The sequence below is a fragment of the Dipodomys ordii genome, unplaced genomic scaffold, assembly GCF_000151885.1.
Source record: "Dipodomys ordii isolate 6190 unplaced genomic scaffold, Dord_2.0 Scaffold13, whole genome shotgun sequence".
Classification (NCBI taxonomy): Eukaryota; Metazoa; Chordata; class Mammalia; order Rodentia; family Heteromyidae; genus Dipodomys; species Dipodomys ordii.
Genome location: NW_012267229.1, coordinates 17,618,572 through 17,633,479, shown reverse-complemented (window position 1 = coordinate 17,633,479; position 14,908 = coordinate 17,618,572). Strand labels below are relative to the sequence as shown.

General features: G+C 51.7%; 2 protein-coding genes across 4 annotated transcripts; one reads left to right on the top strand and one right to left on the bottom strand.

Annotated features, from left to right (window-relative positions):
- The first annotated feature begins 4,183 nt into the window (after nt 1-4,183).
- Nucleotides 4,184-14,293, top strand: Blcap (bladder cancer associated protein). Its single transcript, XM_013010928.1, has 2 exons — nt 4,184-4,300; nt 12,319-14,293. Exon 2 carries the CDS (start codon nt 12,493-12,495, stop codon nt 12,754-12,756), a length of 264 nt encoding a protein of 87 aa, XP_012866382.1. The 5' UTR covers nt 4,184-4,300; nt 12,319-12,492; the 3' UTR covers nt 12,757-14,293.
- On the bottom strand, nt 8,046-10,457 carry Nnat (neuronatin). 3 transcript variants are annotated; one of them, XM_013010925.1, is made up of 3 exons: nt 10,308-10,457; nt 9,271-9,346; nt 8,046-9,038 (listed from the first exon to the last, which is right to left on the bottom strand). In XM_013010925.1, exons 1-3 carry the CDS (start codon nt 10,377-10,379, stop codon nt 8,809-8,811), a joined length of 378 nt encoding a protein of 125 aa, XP_012866379.1. In that variant the 5' UTR covers nt 10,380-10,457; the 3' UTR covers nt 8,046-8,808. The 3 variants fall into 3 exon arrangements, with proteins under 3 accessions (XP_012866379.1, XP_012866380.1, XP_012866381.1); XM_013010926.1 differs by having other exon boundaries at nt 8,860-9,038; nt 9,266-9,346; XM_013010927.1 differs by lacking the exon at nt 9,271-9,346 and having other exon boundaries at nt 8,860-9,038.
- Nucleotides 14,294-14,908: the final 615 nt, after the last annotated feature.

The following is a 14,908-nucleotide window of genomic DNA, read 5'->3' as shown; positions in this document are numbered from 1 at the left end:
AGGAGTTCTGGGTGACAGTGTCGGGTGGATGGAGTAAGTTGAGGAAGGCTTGGCAGGAAGTTAGGCTCTGTTTTAGTAAAACTTTGGGAACAAAGTTTTGTCCTCATGCCCCTCATGGTCTCTGAACCCTACATGGAACTGAGCTGGAAGGGGGAAGGCAGGCCAGGGTGGGGAGAGGAAGGGGCTGCCAGACCAGGAGCTGCTCCATGGGAAGGAGAAGCTCAGCCTCCCTCCTTCAGTTTCCTGGAGCCCCCGTGGTGGGCCAGTGCTCAGATGTGGTGTGAAAGTGCTGGAAGGTGCTGTCCTCCAACCAGACCGACCCTTGCCCCCAAAGCATGTGGAATGCACACTGGGAGAGTGGCCCATGTGGGATTCCTTCCTTTCTTTTATCCTATGGTTTCTTGGGATGTAATCTACATCACCCTGACTGTGGGTTCACAGCTTGATGAAGTGTTTTTGTTTTTGCCAGTCCTGGGGCTTGAGCCCGGCCTAGGCACTATCCCTGAGCCTCTTCCACTCAAGGCAAATGCTCTACCGTTTGAGCCACAGCGCCACTTCTGACTTTTTTGAGTAGATTATTGGAGATAAGATTCTCATGGAGTTTCCTGCCCAAGCTGGCTTCAAACCATGATCCTCAGATCTCAGCCTCTTGATTAGCTAGGATGACAGGCATGAGCCACTGGCACCTGGCTAATGAACTACATGTTATTTTTTTGTTTTTTGGTTCTGGGGTAATTACCCATCATTTTCTAGGTTACCCATTTTTTCTAGGTTCCCAGCAAACTGTCTCTCACATCTTTTTCTTTCTTACTTCATGCCTGGCTCAGGACACTACTTTGATTGCTGTCACTGTAGATTACTTCTGCCTGTCCTTGAGCCACAAATAAAGAGAATTATATGCCATGTACTACTTTGGGCTCTGGCTTTATTTAAGTTCATGTACTGTATATCAGAGTAATCCAGAGGGGTTGCATGTCTTGTGTGTGTGTGTGTGTGTGTGTGTGTGTGTGTGTGTGTTGGCACTGGAGCTTGAACTCAGGATCTTAAGCTCTTGCTTAGCTTTTCTGGCTCATGTATGGAACTCTACCAACTTGCAGCTTTTTTTGCTAGCTAATTGGAGATAGGAGTCTTGAGGACTCGTGTACCCAGGCTGGCTCCAAATCTTGACCCTCAGATCTCAGTCTCCTGAAAAGCAAGGATTTCAGAATGATCTGCCAGGATATAGTAGTAGTTTATTCTTTTATATGTAAAGTATAACATAATTGACTCTCAAAATCCAGAAAAGGTTGGTTCCAAAAACCCTTGCAGATATCATAATCCAAAGATGCTCTTATTTATGATGATGTAGTATTTGCATAACCTACAGGCATCCTTCTGTACTTTTTAAATCATTTCTAGATAGCTTATAATGTAATAACTAATACAGTATAAACACTATGCATCATTTTTATACCCTAGGGAACAATGACAAGAAAAAGTTCTGTACATGTTCAGTACAAATGCAGGTATTCCCCCCCCCAATACTTTTGAGATTGATTGAAATCAATTTTTCAAGTTTGATCAGTTCAACTGTGGATGTGAAGGGCCAATTGTATCTTTCCATTGGATGAACCTACCATAATTTGTTGAATCATTCTTCATTTATAGGCCAGCTAAGCTAGGAATTAATCTGCTGTGAGTGTTCTTGCACAAGTCTTTTTTTTTTTTTTTTTGTCGGCCGTGGGGCTTGAACTCTGGGCCTGGGCGCTGTCCCTCAGCTCTTCAGCTCAAGGCGAGCGCTCTACCACTTGAGCTACAGCGCCACTTCCGGCTTTCTGGTGGTTTATTGGAGATAGGAGTCTCACGGTCTCTCCTGCCCGGGCTGGCTTTGAACCGCGATCCTCAGATCTCAGCCTCCTGAGTAGCTAGGATTACAGGCGTGAGCCACCAGCGCCCGGCTTCTTGCACAAGTCTTTATGTGGACATAGGCACTCATTTCTCTTGGATCAGTGCCTAGGAGTAGAAATTCATAACACAGGGATAGGTTGAGATTTAGTTGAGACCAAGTTCTCCTAAGTGATTGTACCAATGTCCTAAATCATCAGCAACTTCAGATGCTCTGGTTTCTTGTCCATGCTCAGCTTTCCTCTTTCCCTCCAGGGTTAGACACTGGATGTGTCTGGCACTGACCCTGGCAATAATAGAATGGTAAAGGGCCTCATTCAGGCTTATTAGGACTCTCAGCTAGAGGACAGATGGACATCTCTTGACTTGCATGCAACTCCATGAACTGGGATGGCCATCTTGGGTGCAGTACAAGGACAACAGAGATGGAAGGGACGTAGGTCATTGAAAATACTGCCAAACCAACCATTCCCTTCACCTGCCACCAAATCTTGGGCTACTTATATTTTAAGCCAATTAATTTAGTATGTTTCCCCCCTTTTTATTTTAAAGGAGAGAATCATAAATCCTCTCATTCTCAAACCCAAGTGTCATTTCTGTCCTTCACAGCAGTCAGGACCATTGAACATTCTCTCATTCCTGGCAACTTCCCTCTGGGAGCACATGACTACTAGATCCTGCTGCATTCCGCCTCAATTCCTGGTTCCTCCTCCTCTGCCAGTTCTTCTACCTACATTCCCTCTGGCACTAGGATGTACCTATCATCTGTGTGCTAGGGGTACCGCAGCCTTCCTTCAGAGCTGGTTTCTCAGAAGACTGACTATTCACCTACCACCCACCGAGCCTTGAAATGCCCAGGCATTTCAAACACTTGTACTAGGGCTTGAACTCAGGGTCTCACATGCTCACTTAGCTTTTTCAGATCAAGACTTTGTTTGTGCTGTGCCACTTGAGCCACACTTCCACTTCCAGCTTTTTGCTGGTTAATTGGAGATATGAGTCTCTCAGACTTTGCTGCCTGAGCTGGAGTTGAATCCTCAGATCTCAACCTCCACTGGTGCACAAATATAATTTCTCAAAGCCAAACCTCTGATCTTCCATCTGTTTTCTTCAGACTTTTCCACTCTTTCACCCCTTCCTTGGTGCCCACCCACTCCAACTTTACATCTCCAGCTCCCCTAGGCACTACCCTGTCACAGTCTCCATTCCTTGGAGCCTAGGATGCTGCACCAGCCTTCTAGATGGTCTCTGACACCCACTCCCCATGTCTTCCAAGCTGGGCAACCAGGGTGGCCTTGCAGACACAAATTCCAAGGCATTCCCCTAATGAAAGTGGCTTCTATTCCTCTCAGGATAGACTCAAATCCACTGTGTTAGAGGCCTGCCCTATTCCATGCTTAACCTCTCACCCTCATGCTTTGTCCCTCCCACCTCCACATCTGGGGCAAGGTGTCTGATCTGCCCTCTCACTCTTGCCTGACACTACTCCTTACTTGTCCTTTACAAAACATCCCATCTGCTGAAAGGTGAGGCCCCATCTTCACTTTTCACCCCTCACCCACTAGGACCCCAATAATTTCTCATAGCCCTCGACTTCCCCTCGCAACACTTCTTGTGATCCATAGTTAAGTGTACGTTTTATTAAAATGATTAATATATAGTGATTACTGGATGAGAGGTCTTTCCTCCTCTCCCCTCCCCCTGACACTTCACCCATTAGACTTGGCCCCGTCTGGAGTTCAGGAACAGACCTTCCGGCCTCTAGCATTAGGCTAGTATACCTAGGTTCTCAGGGCAGGTGTTTAATTAGCTAATAAAGGGAACCATTGGGTTTATCCAGCCACCACAACCTCCCTGGGGCAGGCACTCCCACAGATAGGAGGGATTCCAGAAAGGGGAGGAGCAGGACTCAAGTTCTGAGCCAGGATCTTTCCCCCGGATGATAGGCTAGGGCCAGGTCGAACTTTGAGCCTCGAGAGGCACAATCCAGATCACCTGCCAGAGGCTGGGCTCCGCTGGCTCGGCTCACAGGGAGTAAAGATCATAATCTGCTGCATATGCATGAGGGGACCATGGGCCCTGGGTTCAGGGCTGCCCATATCGTGCCTGATGAAAAATTCTTCGTGTTTGAAGACCCTGGACTTCTGCAATTTCATAAAACGACAGACGAAGTCCTTCAAGCGTTGTGAGTGGCGGATACTGAAGGGGAAATCCTATTTTGTGATCCTATTTCGGGCTATAGGAACAGGCGTCCGCTGAAGACAGCCCGATTTCGGACGAGGGTCCTCGGCAGACCGGACTAGAAGACGAAGGGGGCGTCTCCCCGGCTCCGGCGGCGTCGGCGGCGAGCTGAGGAGGAGGCTGGCTGCGACCGCGAGCGGCGACAGTGGCGGCGGCGCCATGGCGGGCCTCGCAGGTACCGTGGCGTCAGCCTACTCGGGGCGGGATGAGAGGGCCCCTGTGCGCGGCCGCGCCGCCATATTGTCCCTTCGGGGTCACCTTAGGCGTCGCTGGGTCCCTCACGGGTTTCCTCCCCCGCACTCCGGGCGGGGGTGGGGACGCCCCTGTCCGGCGTCTGGGGATGGCTGCCCTGCTTGGCCCCCAGCCTGGGCCTCGGGGGACGGGGTGGGGAGGGGTCCCTTCCTGGCGCGAAGGTGGGTCTCGGGGTTCCTAGGTCTCACCAAGGTCAGCGCCCTCTCTGGATGGGGTCGGCGGGGTGGGGGCGCGACCGCCACCTCTCCAACCTGGTCCCAGGCGGGATCGGTGGGGGGACCGCATGCTAGAGGCCTGGCCCTCGCCCGCCACTTCGACAGGACGTGAGGGAGAAAGAAGAGAAGGACTTGCCCCCCCCTCCCCGCCACCCCTCGGATCCGCTCTGGTAGCTGGGGTACTAGATGGCGCTTGGCTCCGGGGCGCGGGGTGCTTTTCAATCCCTGCAAACTTTACGTCAAGTCCGGACACCCCTGCCCGATCTCCTCCTCGTGCGGGGAGTGGCCCTGAAGGGCAGCCGAAGGAACGGGAACGCCCGTCACACTCATAGCCTGGAAAAGGAAGAATGGCAAGTGTGTGTGTTGGGGGGAGGGGGTTGGGAGGGGCGCTGGGGACAGTGGCTCTTCTCTTTTTTCCTTCCGTACCTCCTCTTTTTTTTTTTAAGTTTTTTTTTTTCCAGGCCTCTGTGTCCAATTTCAGCGATACATGTTGGGAGACTTGGGGGACTGCTGCCCTAGAAAAGAAACGACGTTTCTGTTTGTAGGTTCCCATCATCTTTTGTGCCTTTTAGGGAGCTGAGGTGTTGGGGACGGCGTCCCTGCCCTGCCTGACACGATCCCACCCATCCTGTCAGCCTCTGGACTCGGCAACTCCAAAGCTAGGACCAAAAAAAAAAAAAAAAAGTTCCAGCTTCTGTGCTTATGCCAACTGCTTCTTTGTTGCTTTAAATCAGAGATGAGTTAATGTTAAGCAAATCTGTATTTAAAAAAAAAAAATTGGGTTTCTGGAAGCCTGGTCAGTTTCCAGTGGTCAGATCAATTCTCTATCTGAAATTGATCTTCTTAAAGAATTGATGCCAAGATCAGTTTAATCTTTTATCTGTCATATGTTATTTTAAAAAGGAATGTAGGTTAGACTACATTTTTTTGTTCGTTTGCTCTCCTATCTTTGAAATTCAGGCATTCCATTTCAAGCCTGTTGCAGTGTGATATACCCCAGAGCCATGTGTTGCCTTCTTCTCTGACTTCCTGCCCTGGAGATGCTCAGGAATCTGAATCACACTGGGGTATATGCCCTGCAGTAGAGGGAAACCACAGGAGATCATTTCAGGGAATACAGTTTTGGGGTTATATGGAAGAAGTCAGAGGTCACCCCAAAAGCAGAGGCTTGTTAGACTAATGTGTGTTTATTTATATATAGAGACATTTAATCCTAGAGAGGGATGGAATTAACTGCACATGCAGAATCTCCCTTCTGTGTGTTTGTTGACTCCTGAGGGAATACAGTTTGAAAATAGGTATCTAGTAAATGGCTCATAGCACACCTGCTTCCTCTTCCAGCTTTGGTTCACTGAGCTGTGGCTGGCCCTGAAGCCAAAGCTCAAGAAACTTGTTCTCACCCCACCCCTCAAACAAACATCCAGTCACAGTTCAGACACTCCACAGATAGAGATAACAATGTCTCTTGGTATCTCTATCTAGAGAACACTGAAAGACACGATCTGTGTCTTCTGAAAGTTGTAACCTACCCCCTCCCCCCCATTCAACTTCAACTGGTTAGGCTAAGAAACTAACAACCTTTCTCAGACAGTAATACCAAGAGTCTGACCTCTTGCTTGGGGTCCCACAACGCCATTCCAATTCCCTTGAAACATCATCTGTTCCATTCTTGACCTTGTATGTGTGGGCTAGCAGTGGTTTAGGGTGAGTTCTGTGTACTACAACTTTACAATAAAACAAAACCTCTCATTGCTCTGCAAGAATAAAATGTTTTAATGGTGTAGCTTGTGGAAAGCACTTTATAAACAAGATGTGTTTGGACCAGACTCGTAGCATTGCCTGAAGAGGAAAAGGAGATGGATTCCTCTGTCTTCTCCAGTGGCTTTAGTCTGCAGGAGGGTTTGGGGATGGGAGCTGAAAGTAGGAATGGGTCTCTCTCACAGTCAGGCCACCCATTGGGTTCAGGCCACAAGAGCAGCCCTTTCCTGGATGTCTTTCATCTTACCATGCTACACTTAGAACTCTGCTGAGGATAGATGGAGGAAAAATTCTGCCGAGGTCATCTGGAAAGCCCAGGGTACCAATAACCCCCTGTCTTTTGGGGTGAGCATTGGGGGAAGGGTGACAAGGTGTACTGTGTTCTAAGCAGCCAGATCATTCACTACTGTGACTTTCTTCCCTGAACTCAGCTGTTAGCTGCCCTGGGCTGAAATAGAACACCTGGGGCAATGGGAAATGGTACCCATCCTTGGCAAAGCTGGAAGGGACGAACAGAGAACCCATGTTGAAGGATGGGCTGTGATTTAGTGTAGAAAACCTCAGAAACTTCCCATTTTGAGGCCTGCCAAAACGGAGACTTGCTTCAGCTTCAGGCTGTGGTAGGCCTGTAGCCATACCATTAAGGAAGATAAGAGGCTCAGATTGCACATCCCACTAAAATCCTGAGTCCTGACTGCCACTTTGATAGATTATTCCTAGTATCTGAGGGTTCATTTGGGATCTTGATGGAGAACTAAAAGGAGAAGGGGCGGGGGTTGTTAGCCTGCTTGGTGGCCGAAGCTGACTTGATTCAGGGCAAAGCCCAGACCAAACCAAGATCTGCATCCTTTGCTTCCATATACCTCTACTTTGAATGAAGGTGGTGTCTTTACAGGTGTCCATGGTTGGGCTGAGGAATTTAAGGGGTGTGCTTAGGGCAGGGAACAGGGTTCAGAGGGGTAAGGTGCTTCATGCTCCTGAATGAAACAACAGTGACTAAGGGATTTGAGGAAGTGGCAGGAAAAGGGATTTATGGCCTTATACCTCCCTCCTTTGGTGTTGACCCAGGAACAGATGTGTAGTGACAGGGATAGAAAAAGCTGGAGATGAGGCTGAACAGGTGGTAGGGTCACTTGGTGGGAGTTAGCTGACTGCATGTAAAAAGAGCCCTGACTCACTGAGGAGTGAAGGCAGCAGAGCAGCCAGCCACCCTTCCTAACATGGCGAGAGAGCCCTGGGCAGGGTCTGGTGAGATCCTAGGGATGGGGAGGTTCCTGCAGAGTAGGAAGCCCAGGGCGGTTGGGGCCAGGCCAGAGAGTTATAAGGCCCGGCAAGATGGCTTTGCAATGGTCCTGAGGCTTAGAGCATTAAGCTGTCGAAAAGGGGACACCACACCACACCTATCCCATATTCACTGTACCACCTGGTGTCACCGCCCCCTCTCCCGCCCCCACCCCCCAGCAGTGTCTGGATAGGATCTAGCTTGTGTTCTGAAACTACCGCTGTAGGTCCTCAGCACCCTACTTTAGTGCCATGCCCCTCCCACCTTCACCCCTCCTCCCCCGCCCCCATCTTTCCCAATAGGAAGCCATGGCCTCTTATTCTGAGACCATAAGTGAGGGCCCCCACCCATCTGGAGAGGGGGAGGGGTTCCTTATTTGGAGACTAGTAAAAGAAAAACTACAAGACACAAGCTTTTGGTGTTCCCCCACCACCCCGCAGGGTCCTAGGACACTGCAAGATGGGGGAGGCACTCTTTTATTTTTTGCAGAGGCGGTCCCTATCCTCCAGGAGCTTACAATCTAGCTGGGGAGACACAACTAAGCAGACTAAATCAGTACAATTAGCGTTTACTACAACACAATTGCGTGAGACCGGGGAAAGCAAGATCAGTGAGGGGCGGGGGGTTCGGAGAAGATGTTTTAGTAGAGATGGGATTAATTTGCTGGTTGAATAGGTCCGAATCAAGTGACACATTTGCGGGGGGTGGGAGTGGGCTTGGGAGGCAGTAGGGGAAAGGGGGAATGAGGGGCAGAGGCAGCAAAGTACAGGTGCCATACGCAAGGGACAGTGAGAGGGCCCCACTTAATTTCCTAACCCCCTCCCTTCTCGCTCATGCCCCGCCCCCTCAGTCCCGCCACACAGGCACAGAGGTGTTGCTTTTTCTGCTGCGCTGAGATTCAGGGCTTTTCGGCTGGTGATGTCAGAATGTCCATTCTGCTGGCCGGTGGAGTGTTGGGCTTCCACGGTAGGGCCTGCTGGTATGGCCGTGGCTTGCTGGCCGGGATGGCGCCGTCCCGGCTTCCTCCAGATCAGAATGTGGTGCCTATGCCCAGATGGGGGTCTGCTCCTCATCCCCCCCCCTCCCGCTCCGCCCACAAATGGGACGGGTGCAAAGGGATGGGAAAGGGTCTGGTTTCGTCGTCATTGTCGCTTCTCCGGGGGGCCTGCCGGCCCCTCACTGACCTTGGCTAGTGCCCCTCTGGCGAGGGAGCACGGGGGACCCCCCATTCCTGTGCGGCACTGGCTCCCGTGCTGAACGAGATGCACAGGAGCACCTGATGACACGGCCGCCCAGGGCTGGGAGGTGGGCCCTCAGTTGGGGGCTCGCTGCCGGCGCTCCCCCAGCACCTGACGCCCGGTCCGGGACACGGTGTAGGCCAGCTTCTGCAGGGAGTATCTGAACACCTGTGGCAAGAAACCTGATCTTAGTGGAGAGCACCAGTAGCCAGTCTGAGGTGCTACCATGCCCACCCCGGCCCCACCCCCGGCCCCGCCCCTCCGACGCCTGTCCAGCGTGAACCAGAGAGGCGGGCCTGGGCGCAGCTTGTCCACGAGTCAGGGCAGCTGGGGCTTTTCCAGCTGTGCTGAGAGCTGCATGGCGGCAAGCTGATTGGAGCCAGACTTAGGTATACCTCACTTCTTGCAATGGGCTGTGTCCCTGGAGGATTTCGAAAAGCGAATCCTACCCAGTAAATGCAGCATTCCAGGAACACCTTGAAGGAAATATGCGATTCCTTTGGCAAAGGCTTTCTTTAGCAGGGAATTCTTCAAAAGGGAGCTTTTAGGGTAAATGACTTTGTGAGCAAAGCGCTTTATTCTGTCTGATTTAGTTTGATGCAAAGCACTTTTGCCACAGTTCTTCAATAAAGTCATATGTATTTTTTTTGGGGGGGGAAGCACGTTTCTCCCCTTCCATTTTTTTTTCCTGTGAAGAGCTTTTTCCCTCTCATTGTTTTTTGCTCAGTGCTTTTGTCCAATTCATTTGTTTTTATTAGCTCGTTTGTCTTTTTTTAAAACTGCAATGCGACTTTTATCTAATACTTTTTTTCTACCAAGTGTTTTTTTGTCTGATTCCTTTTTCCTGCAATGTGTGTTTTCCTTTTCTTTTTCCCCACTTAATTACTTTGTTTCAAACTTGTAGGGTTCTTTTGTGAAGTTTTTTTAAAATTGAGAAGTGCCTTTTTTTAAGCCTGTTTTCCATAGTACCCCCTCAAGTGCTATATGTTAAGTGTGGTATGTATTGTTTTAAAGAAATTTTCCCCGCAGTGCGCAATTTTTAAGGCGGAAATTTTTTGTTCTGTGAGCATTACCGTCTTGCCACACACATGTGCCCCGCCTCCCTCCTGAGGTCCAGTTGGTGTGTAGCGTGTTTTTCTTACCACTTAGGTCGCTAAAAGCCTCGGCGATCGTCCACAGCGGGCAACCGCCGCGCCCCAAGTCTTTGTTCCCGGCTGGGCGCGGGCGCACCGGGGAGGGTCTACACGGGGAGGTGGCCGCGGGGAACGGGAGGAAGTACGGGGATGCGCAGCGGCACAGCGGCACTAGGGCAGGCAGGGATCCCAGGGATCGCGGCAATCGCGGGATTGGACGGGGTCCGGGAGGCGGCAATCGCGACGCGGGTTTGGGATGCGCGCATCGGGAGCCGTCTCCCACCCAGAGCCCGGGCACACTTACCTGCAGCAGCACGCGAAAGATGTACCAGCCAATGATGAGCAGTTCAGCCGAGGCTGCCGCCACTGCCGCCATGGTTCCGAGCGTGGTGGATGGATCGAGCGAGGGTTCGCCGAGGTCCGCGGGTCTCCTGGAGTCCGCTGGTCTCCTAGAGTCCGCTGTTGGGCGCACTGCCGCAGCCGCGGCGGCCGCGCCTTAAGTACCCGCCCGCCACCTGAGTGCGCATGCGCAGTTAGGAGGGGGCTGTTCGGGAGGAGGGGTGGCCCGGGGTGCCCCTCGTTCGCCAGGAGAGAGAAAAACAAAAAAACAACACGCACAAAAAATCCACCATCTGCTCTTTCCTCACCGCCCCCCACCCCGAGGCCCATCTGAGCCCCTTTCCAGAAGCCTCCGCCTTTCCCGCTTTTGAATTTCGGTGTGAAATGGAGGGGCGTCAGGATACTGGGTAGAATACGGGGTGCAGATTCTTAGTGCGGCATCCCTCTCTTCAAGCCCTGATCTGGACAATCGAACCCAACGTCCGCTGCCGCGACACAAACGTAACCCCGAAGTTAGGGAAGGGGCCTCGGTGCCAGGGGACCACCTTCCCGGCGCCGTGGCACCGCGTCCCACTTAGCACCTTCCGCATTCTCAAGGAGTTTAATGCAGCCCTGTCCTCTTCGTGCCCGGGGGCTGTCAGTGCGTAACCCTTCCCGGATTCCTGGCGGCTCGGCCCCGCGCGGCCGGGCTGCCGATCCGCGGCTCCCGCAGGGCGCAGGAACTCAGCAGCGCGTCCTCGGAGGGTCTGGGCGGTCGCATTGGAGGGAAGCATCGGGGCCCTTTGTGTGTGCAAAAGGAACGTGCAGTACAGGGAAGTGGCCAGAACGTATTCAGGGGTAGTTTTCGATAAGCCACATCACCTCCTGTTTCCCCGCTCGCTCTCCCCGACCCTCCGAGGTGGGCCGTGTGGTTCTCCGTGCCGCGCCAGGCAGCTGGAACCGGAGCAGGGATTCACAGGCTACTTGTGGGACTGTCGTAGCTGGGTTTGAAGGTGATATGAGTCGCTCTCTCTGAGCGTTCATCTTGCTGATCCCTAGCGGAGCAGGGGCTGCGGGTCCTTCTGAGAGTACCCATTTAGGGTCCCTCTCAAGAGCGTCCATCCTTCGGGCCCCTTTCCGAGAGCACATCCTGCAGGCTGCGGCGGGAAGACCTAGAGCCCCGCTGCGAGCAGGGGCCCTAAGCTCTGCTCTGCCACAGACTGCCTGGCACAGAGATCAACTGGCCTTGGCCCATATTTGTAGATAGGAAATTTTGATTAAAGGCTCATAGAGGTCAGGTTCTGTACACTGCCAGCAGTGGTTGGATATATAATGATCCAAGCCAGTTTATTTTGGTTCGAAGTAGTGGTGCATTGGCTTTAGAAGAAGTTCACCAGTTTGGGCAATTTGAAAAAGGCAGGCCTGACCTAGGCCACCACTTGGGGATCCACTACCTATCTTCTGTCTCCAGCCTGCAGTGCAGTGGTGACTTATTTAGACCAATCATGGCCTCATTGTTGAATCCAGTACCTACTGCTAAGAGATTAGATGCAGAACCCTTTCTCACCACAAGGGGGCAGAGCAGAGAGCAGATGGTGTCCTGTGGCCAACCACAGGGTGGTATTGTGAGGTCTGGGCCCTTTGAGGACGGACTGCAGCCCCAGGAGGCTATACATGATCTCTGCTGGGCAGGGCCACTCCCCCGGCAGAGCCGGTCCACTGTGTGACCCACCAAAGAGCCCTCTCAGGAAGACCCCAGTTAGAAGCCCGGGGGGGGGGGGTGGAAAACCCCAGGAGGTTTCTCAATCTGGTGACTGCAGAGTAGACCTTCCATTGGGTGGGTGGGGAGGAAAGGGCATTCACATTTGCTGCTGTTAACCACGATCCATTTTTCCAAATAAGTATACATTCTATTCCTGTTTTTTTTGTTTGTTTGTTTTTTGTTTTGTCTGTCTGTTTGTCTGTCTGTTCTTTGTTGTGTTGACTTTTCTCTTCAGGATCCCTGCTGCCTTGGTGATCCCAGGCTGACAGCCAGAGAGCACAGCGGCTCAGCTCCTGGAGAGAGGGTTGAAGAAAGTGGAGGGCAGCTGCCTGCGCCCACTGGCTCCCATTAGGTCGGTTCCTGCAGCGGTACCTGGCAGCCTTGACGAAGGCCCTGCCTGGCAGAGATCATGTATTGCCTCCAGTGGCTGCTGCCCGTCCTCCTCATCCCCAAGCCCCTCAACCCCGCCCTGTGGTTCAGCCACTCCATGTTTATGGGCTTCTACCTGCTCAGCTTCCTCCTGGAGCGGAAACCTTGCACGATTTGTGCCTTGGTTTTCCTGGCAGCCCTGTTCCTCATCTGCTATAGCTGCTGGGGAAACTGTTTCCTGTACCACTGCTCTGATTCCCCGCTTCCAGAATTGGCACATGACCCCAGCGTCGTGGGCACCTAACAGCCACCCTGCTAACTTTCCAAGGAAGCAGAAGACGGGAGGGGAGGCACTGACATAGGTCATAAAGCATTGGAGTTTCAAATCCCGCAGCCTGCGGGTGCTACATTCCTGAAGACGCCTCTTTGACCTGTGATGTTTTATCCTTATAATGTGAATAATGGCACTGACCGGTGCTTTTATTGTAGAGTCCTACAGTCATGGGTGGTCTTGTGGTTGTATGTGTTCTGTCCCTATCTGGGTCCTGGCTGGTGGGATGGCCACCTCCCTCGCCTCATTGCCGCGAGGAGTCTTATCTACGCCATCCTGGTCAGTCGCCCCAGTGTTACCTGGGAAGATAAAATCCCAGTCTTCCTGTCACCTCTGTGATCCCTCCTGGCCAGGGTCTCCCTCCTTCTCAGAATGTTGCTGACTCCTCAGTCTGTTTCCTAGTTTCCCTTGTTTCCTCTCCCCCTTTCCTTTTTGGGGGGAGCACCTGTCTAAGACAGGACTTGTTTTTGCACTTATCTCGAATTTGAAGAGATTGCTGACGCCCAAGAGCCTCGCTTTTTTGTCCCTCTTACCCTGTTCAGCAGGCTAGACAGAAACGTGTCTTGACTGTTGGTTGTCCCCAAACCTCCAGTATTTTCTCAGCTTCATTTTTAAGAAAGAAGCATCAGATAGATGTTGCTCTTCCACCTGGGTGTCCAGGCTCATGCGTTCCAGCCTGGCCTCACTCCCTTTGCCCTTCTTCCTGCCTTTCTCAGCCTTCCTGAGGGGGGCCTTCCCTGTGTCTGCTGTGCATGCTCTGCAAGATGGACGTGTGGTGTGTTTGCATAGACTCAGCAGTCCCCAGCAGAATGAATTGGAAAGTATTTATGTGTTTCATAGCAGCCATGATCCCTTTGGTAGGTGTTTGGATATTTTTCTGTGTGTTCTCTGTGTGTGTGTGTATTTTGTGTGTGTATGTGTGTGCCTGTGTGTATGTGTACAAGTACATATGTATATTCCTTTTGAAGAAGCTTTACCGAACGTGTTCTGATTTTGAGGTTTACTAGTAGCTATAGTAGGTGCTGCTGCAGTTTTTATTTAGCATGGGAATTGCAGTGATCAGCACGGTGAACTCCATGGTGGTTCATTCAGACAAGACACAGGGGAGCAGTGGCCATCGTCTTCCATCTTTCTGCCAGGAGCTTCCTCATTCCTGTCACATAGACGGTACCTCATGGAGAATGTAATGCACAGGAAGACTTTGTGACTGTCATTTGCTTCCCACTCTCCCCCTCCCCCCCTTCTCTGCGCTTCAGTAGCAAGTGTTGGCAAAAGAGACTTTGTCCTGGCCCCTGCCCACCAGGGATCAGCATGCTTGTCCTTCCAGTTGGAGCCATCCCTCAAGGTTGTCTGAGGAGGGAGGGAGGTGGGTTTGGCAGAGGACAGAGCTGGCGGCAGGCCACGTAGGAAATCGCTTGTGAAACATGTGGACTGCTGTTCTAGAGCTTTCATTTTTGGTGTGTCCGTTACACAGCTGTTTGAAATGTTTAATAAAGCTTTATAAACTTTACTTTGTGATTTCATGTGGTTGCAGTCCATTTGGGTTGTGCGTGGTGTTGGGTTTCTTAGTTGGTAGGGGGCAGGGGGCTGAGGACTTGGCACTAGAGTACCTTAGTCTGAAAATTTGATCTGTTCTCTAGAGAGCAGATGGTGGGATTGGAGGAGAGGGAAGGGAGACTAGAACTAGGCAGGCGGTGAACACGAGGGAGTCTGAAAGTTTTCAGAGATGACACTTGGGTTTCTCAGCTTCCAGGGCTTCCTGCCTGAAATTGTTTCCCTCCATAGGAGATTTGAGTAACAGTTCCCTTGACAAACAACGTCAGACAGCTGGAGCTCTAATCAGCAAGGATTTTAATGGTGCTGCTTCTGAAGCAAAAATAAAATGGAAACCCCTCATGGCATTTATAAAGTGGAAAAATAAATAAGACTGTCCACCCAGAGGACTCCAGGCTGTGGCTCAGAGTGGGAGAAGGGTGTGGTTCCATGCTGTGAGTGTCCTGCTCTCATACCCATGCCCCAGGGAGACAGGGAGGCAAAGCTCGGCAAGGCCCGTGCTGCACATCTGCCTCTGAGTTGTTCCTCCTCACTCTGTTAAGAGATAGAGTAGCTCTGCTTGCCCGAGGCC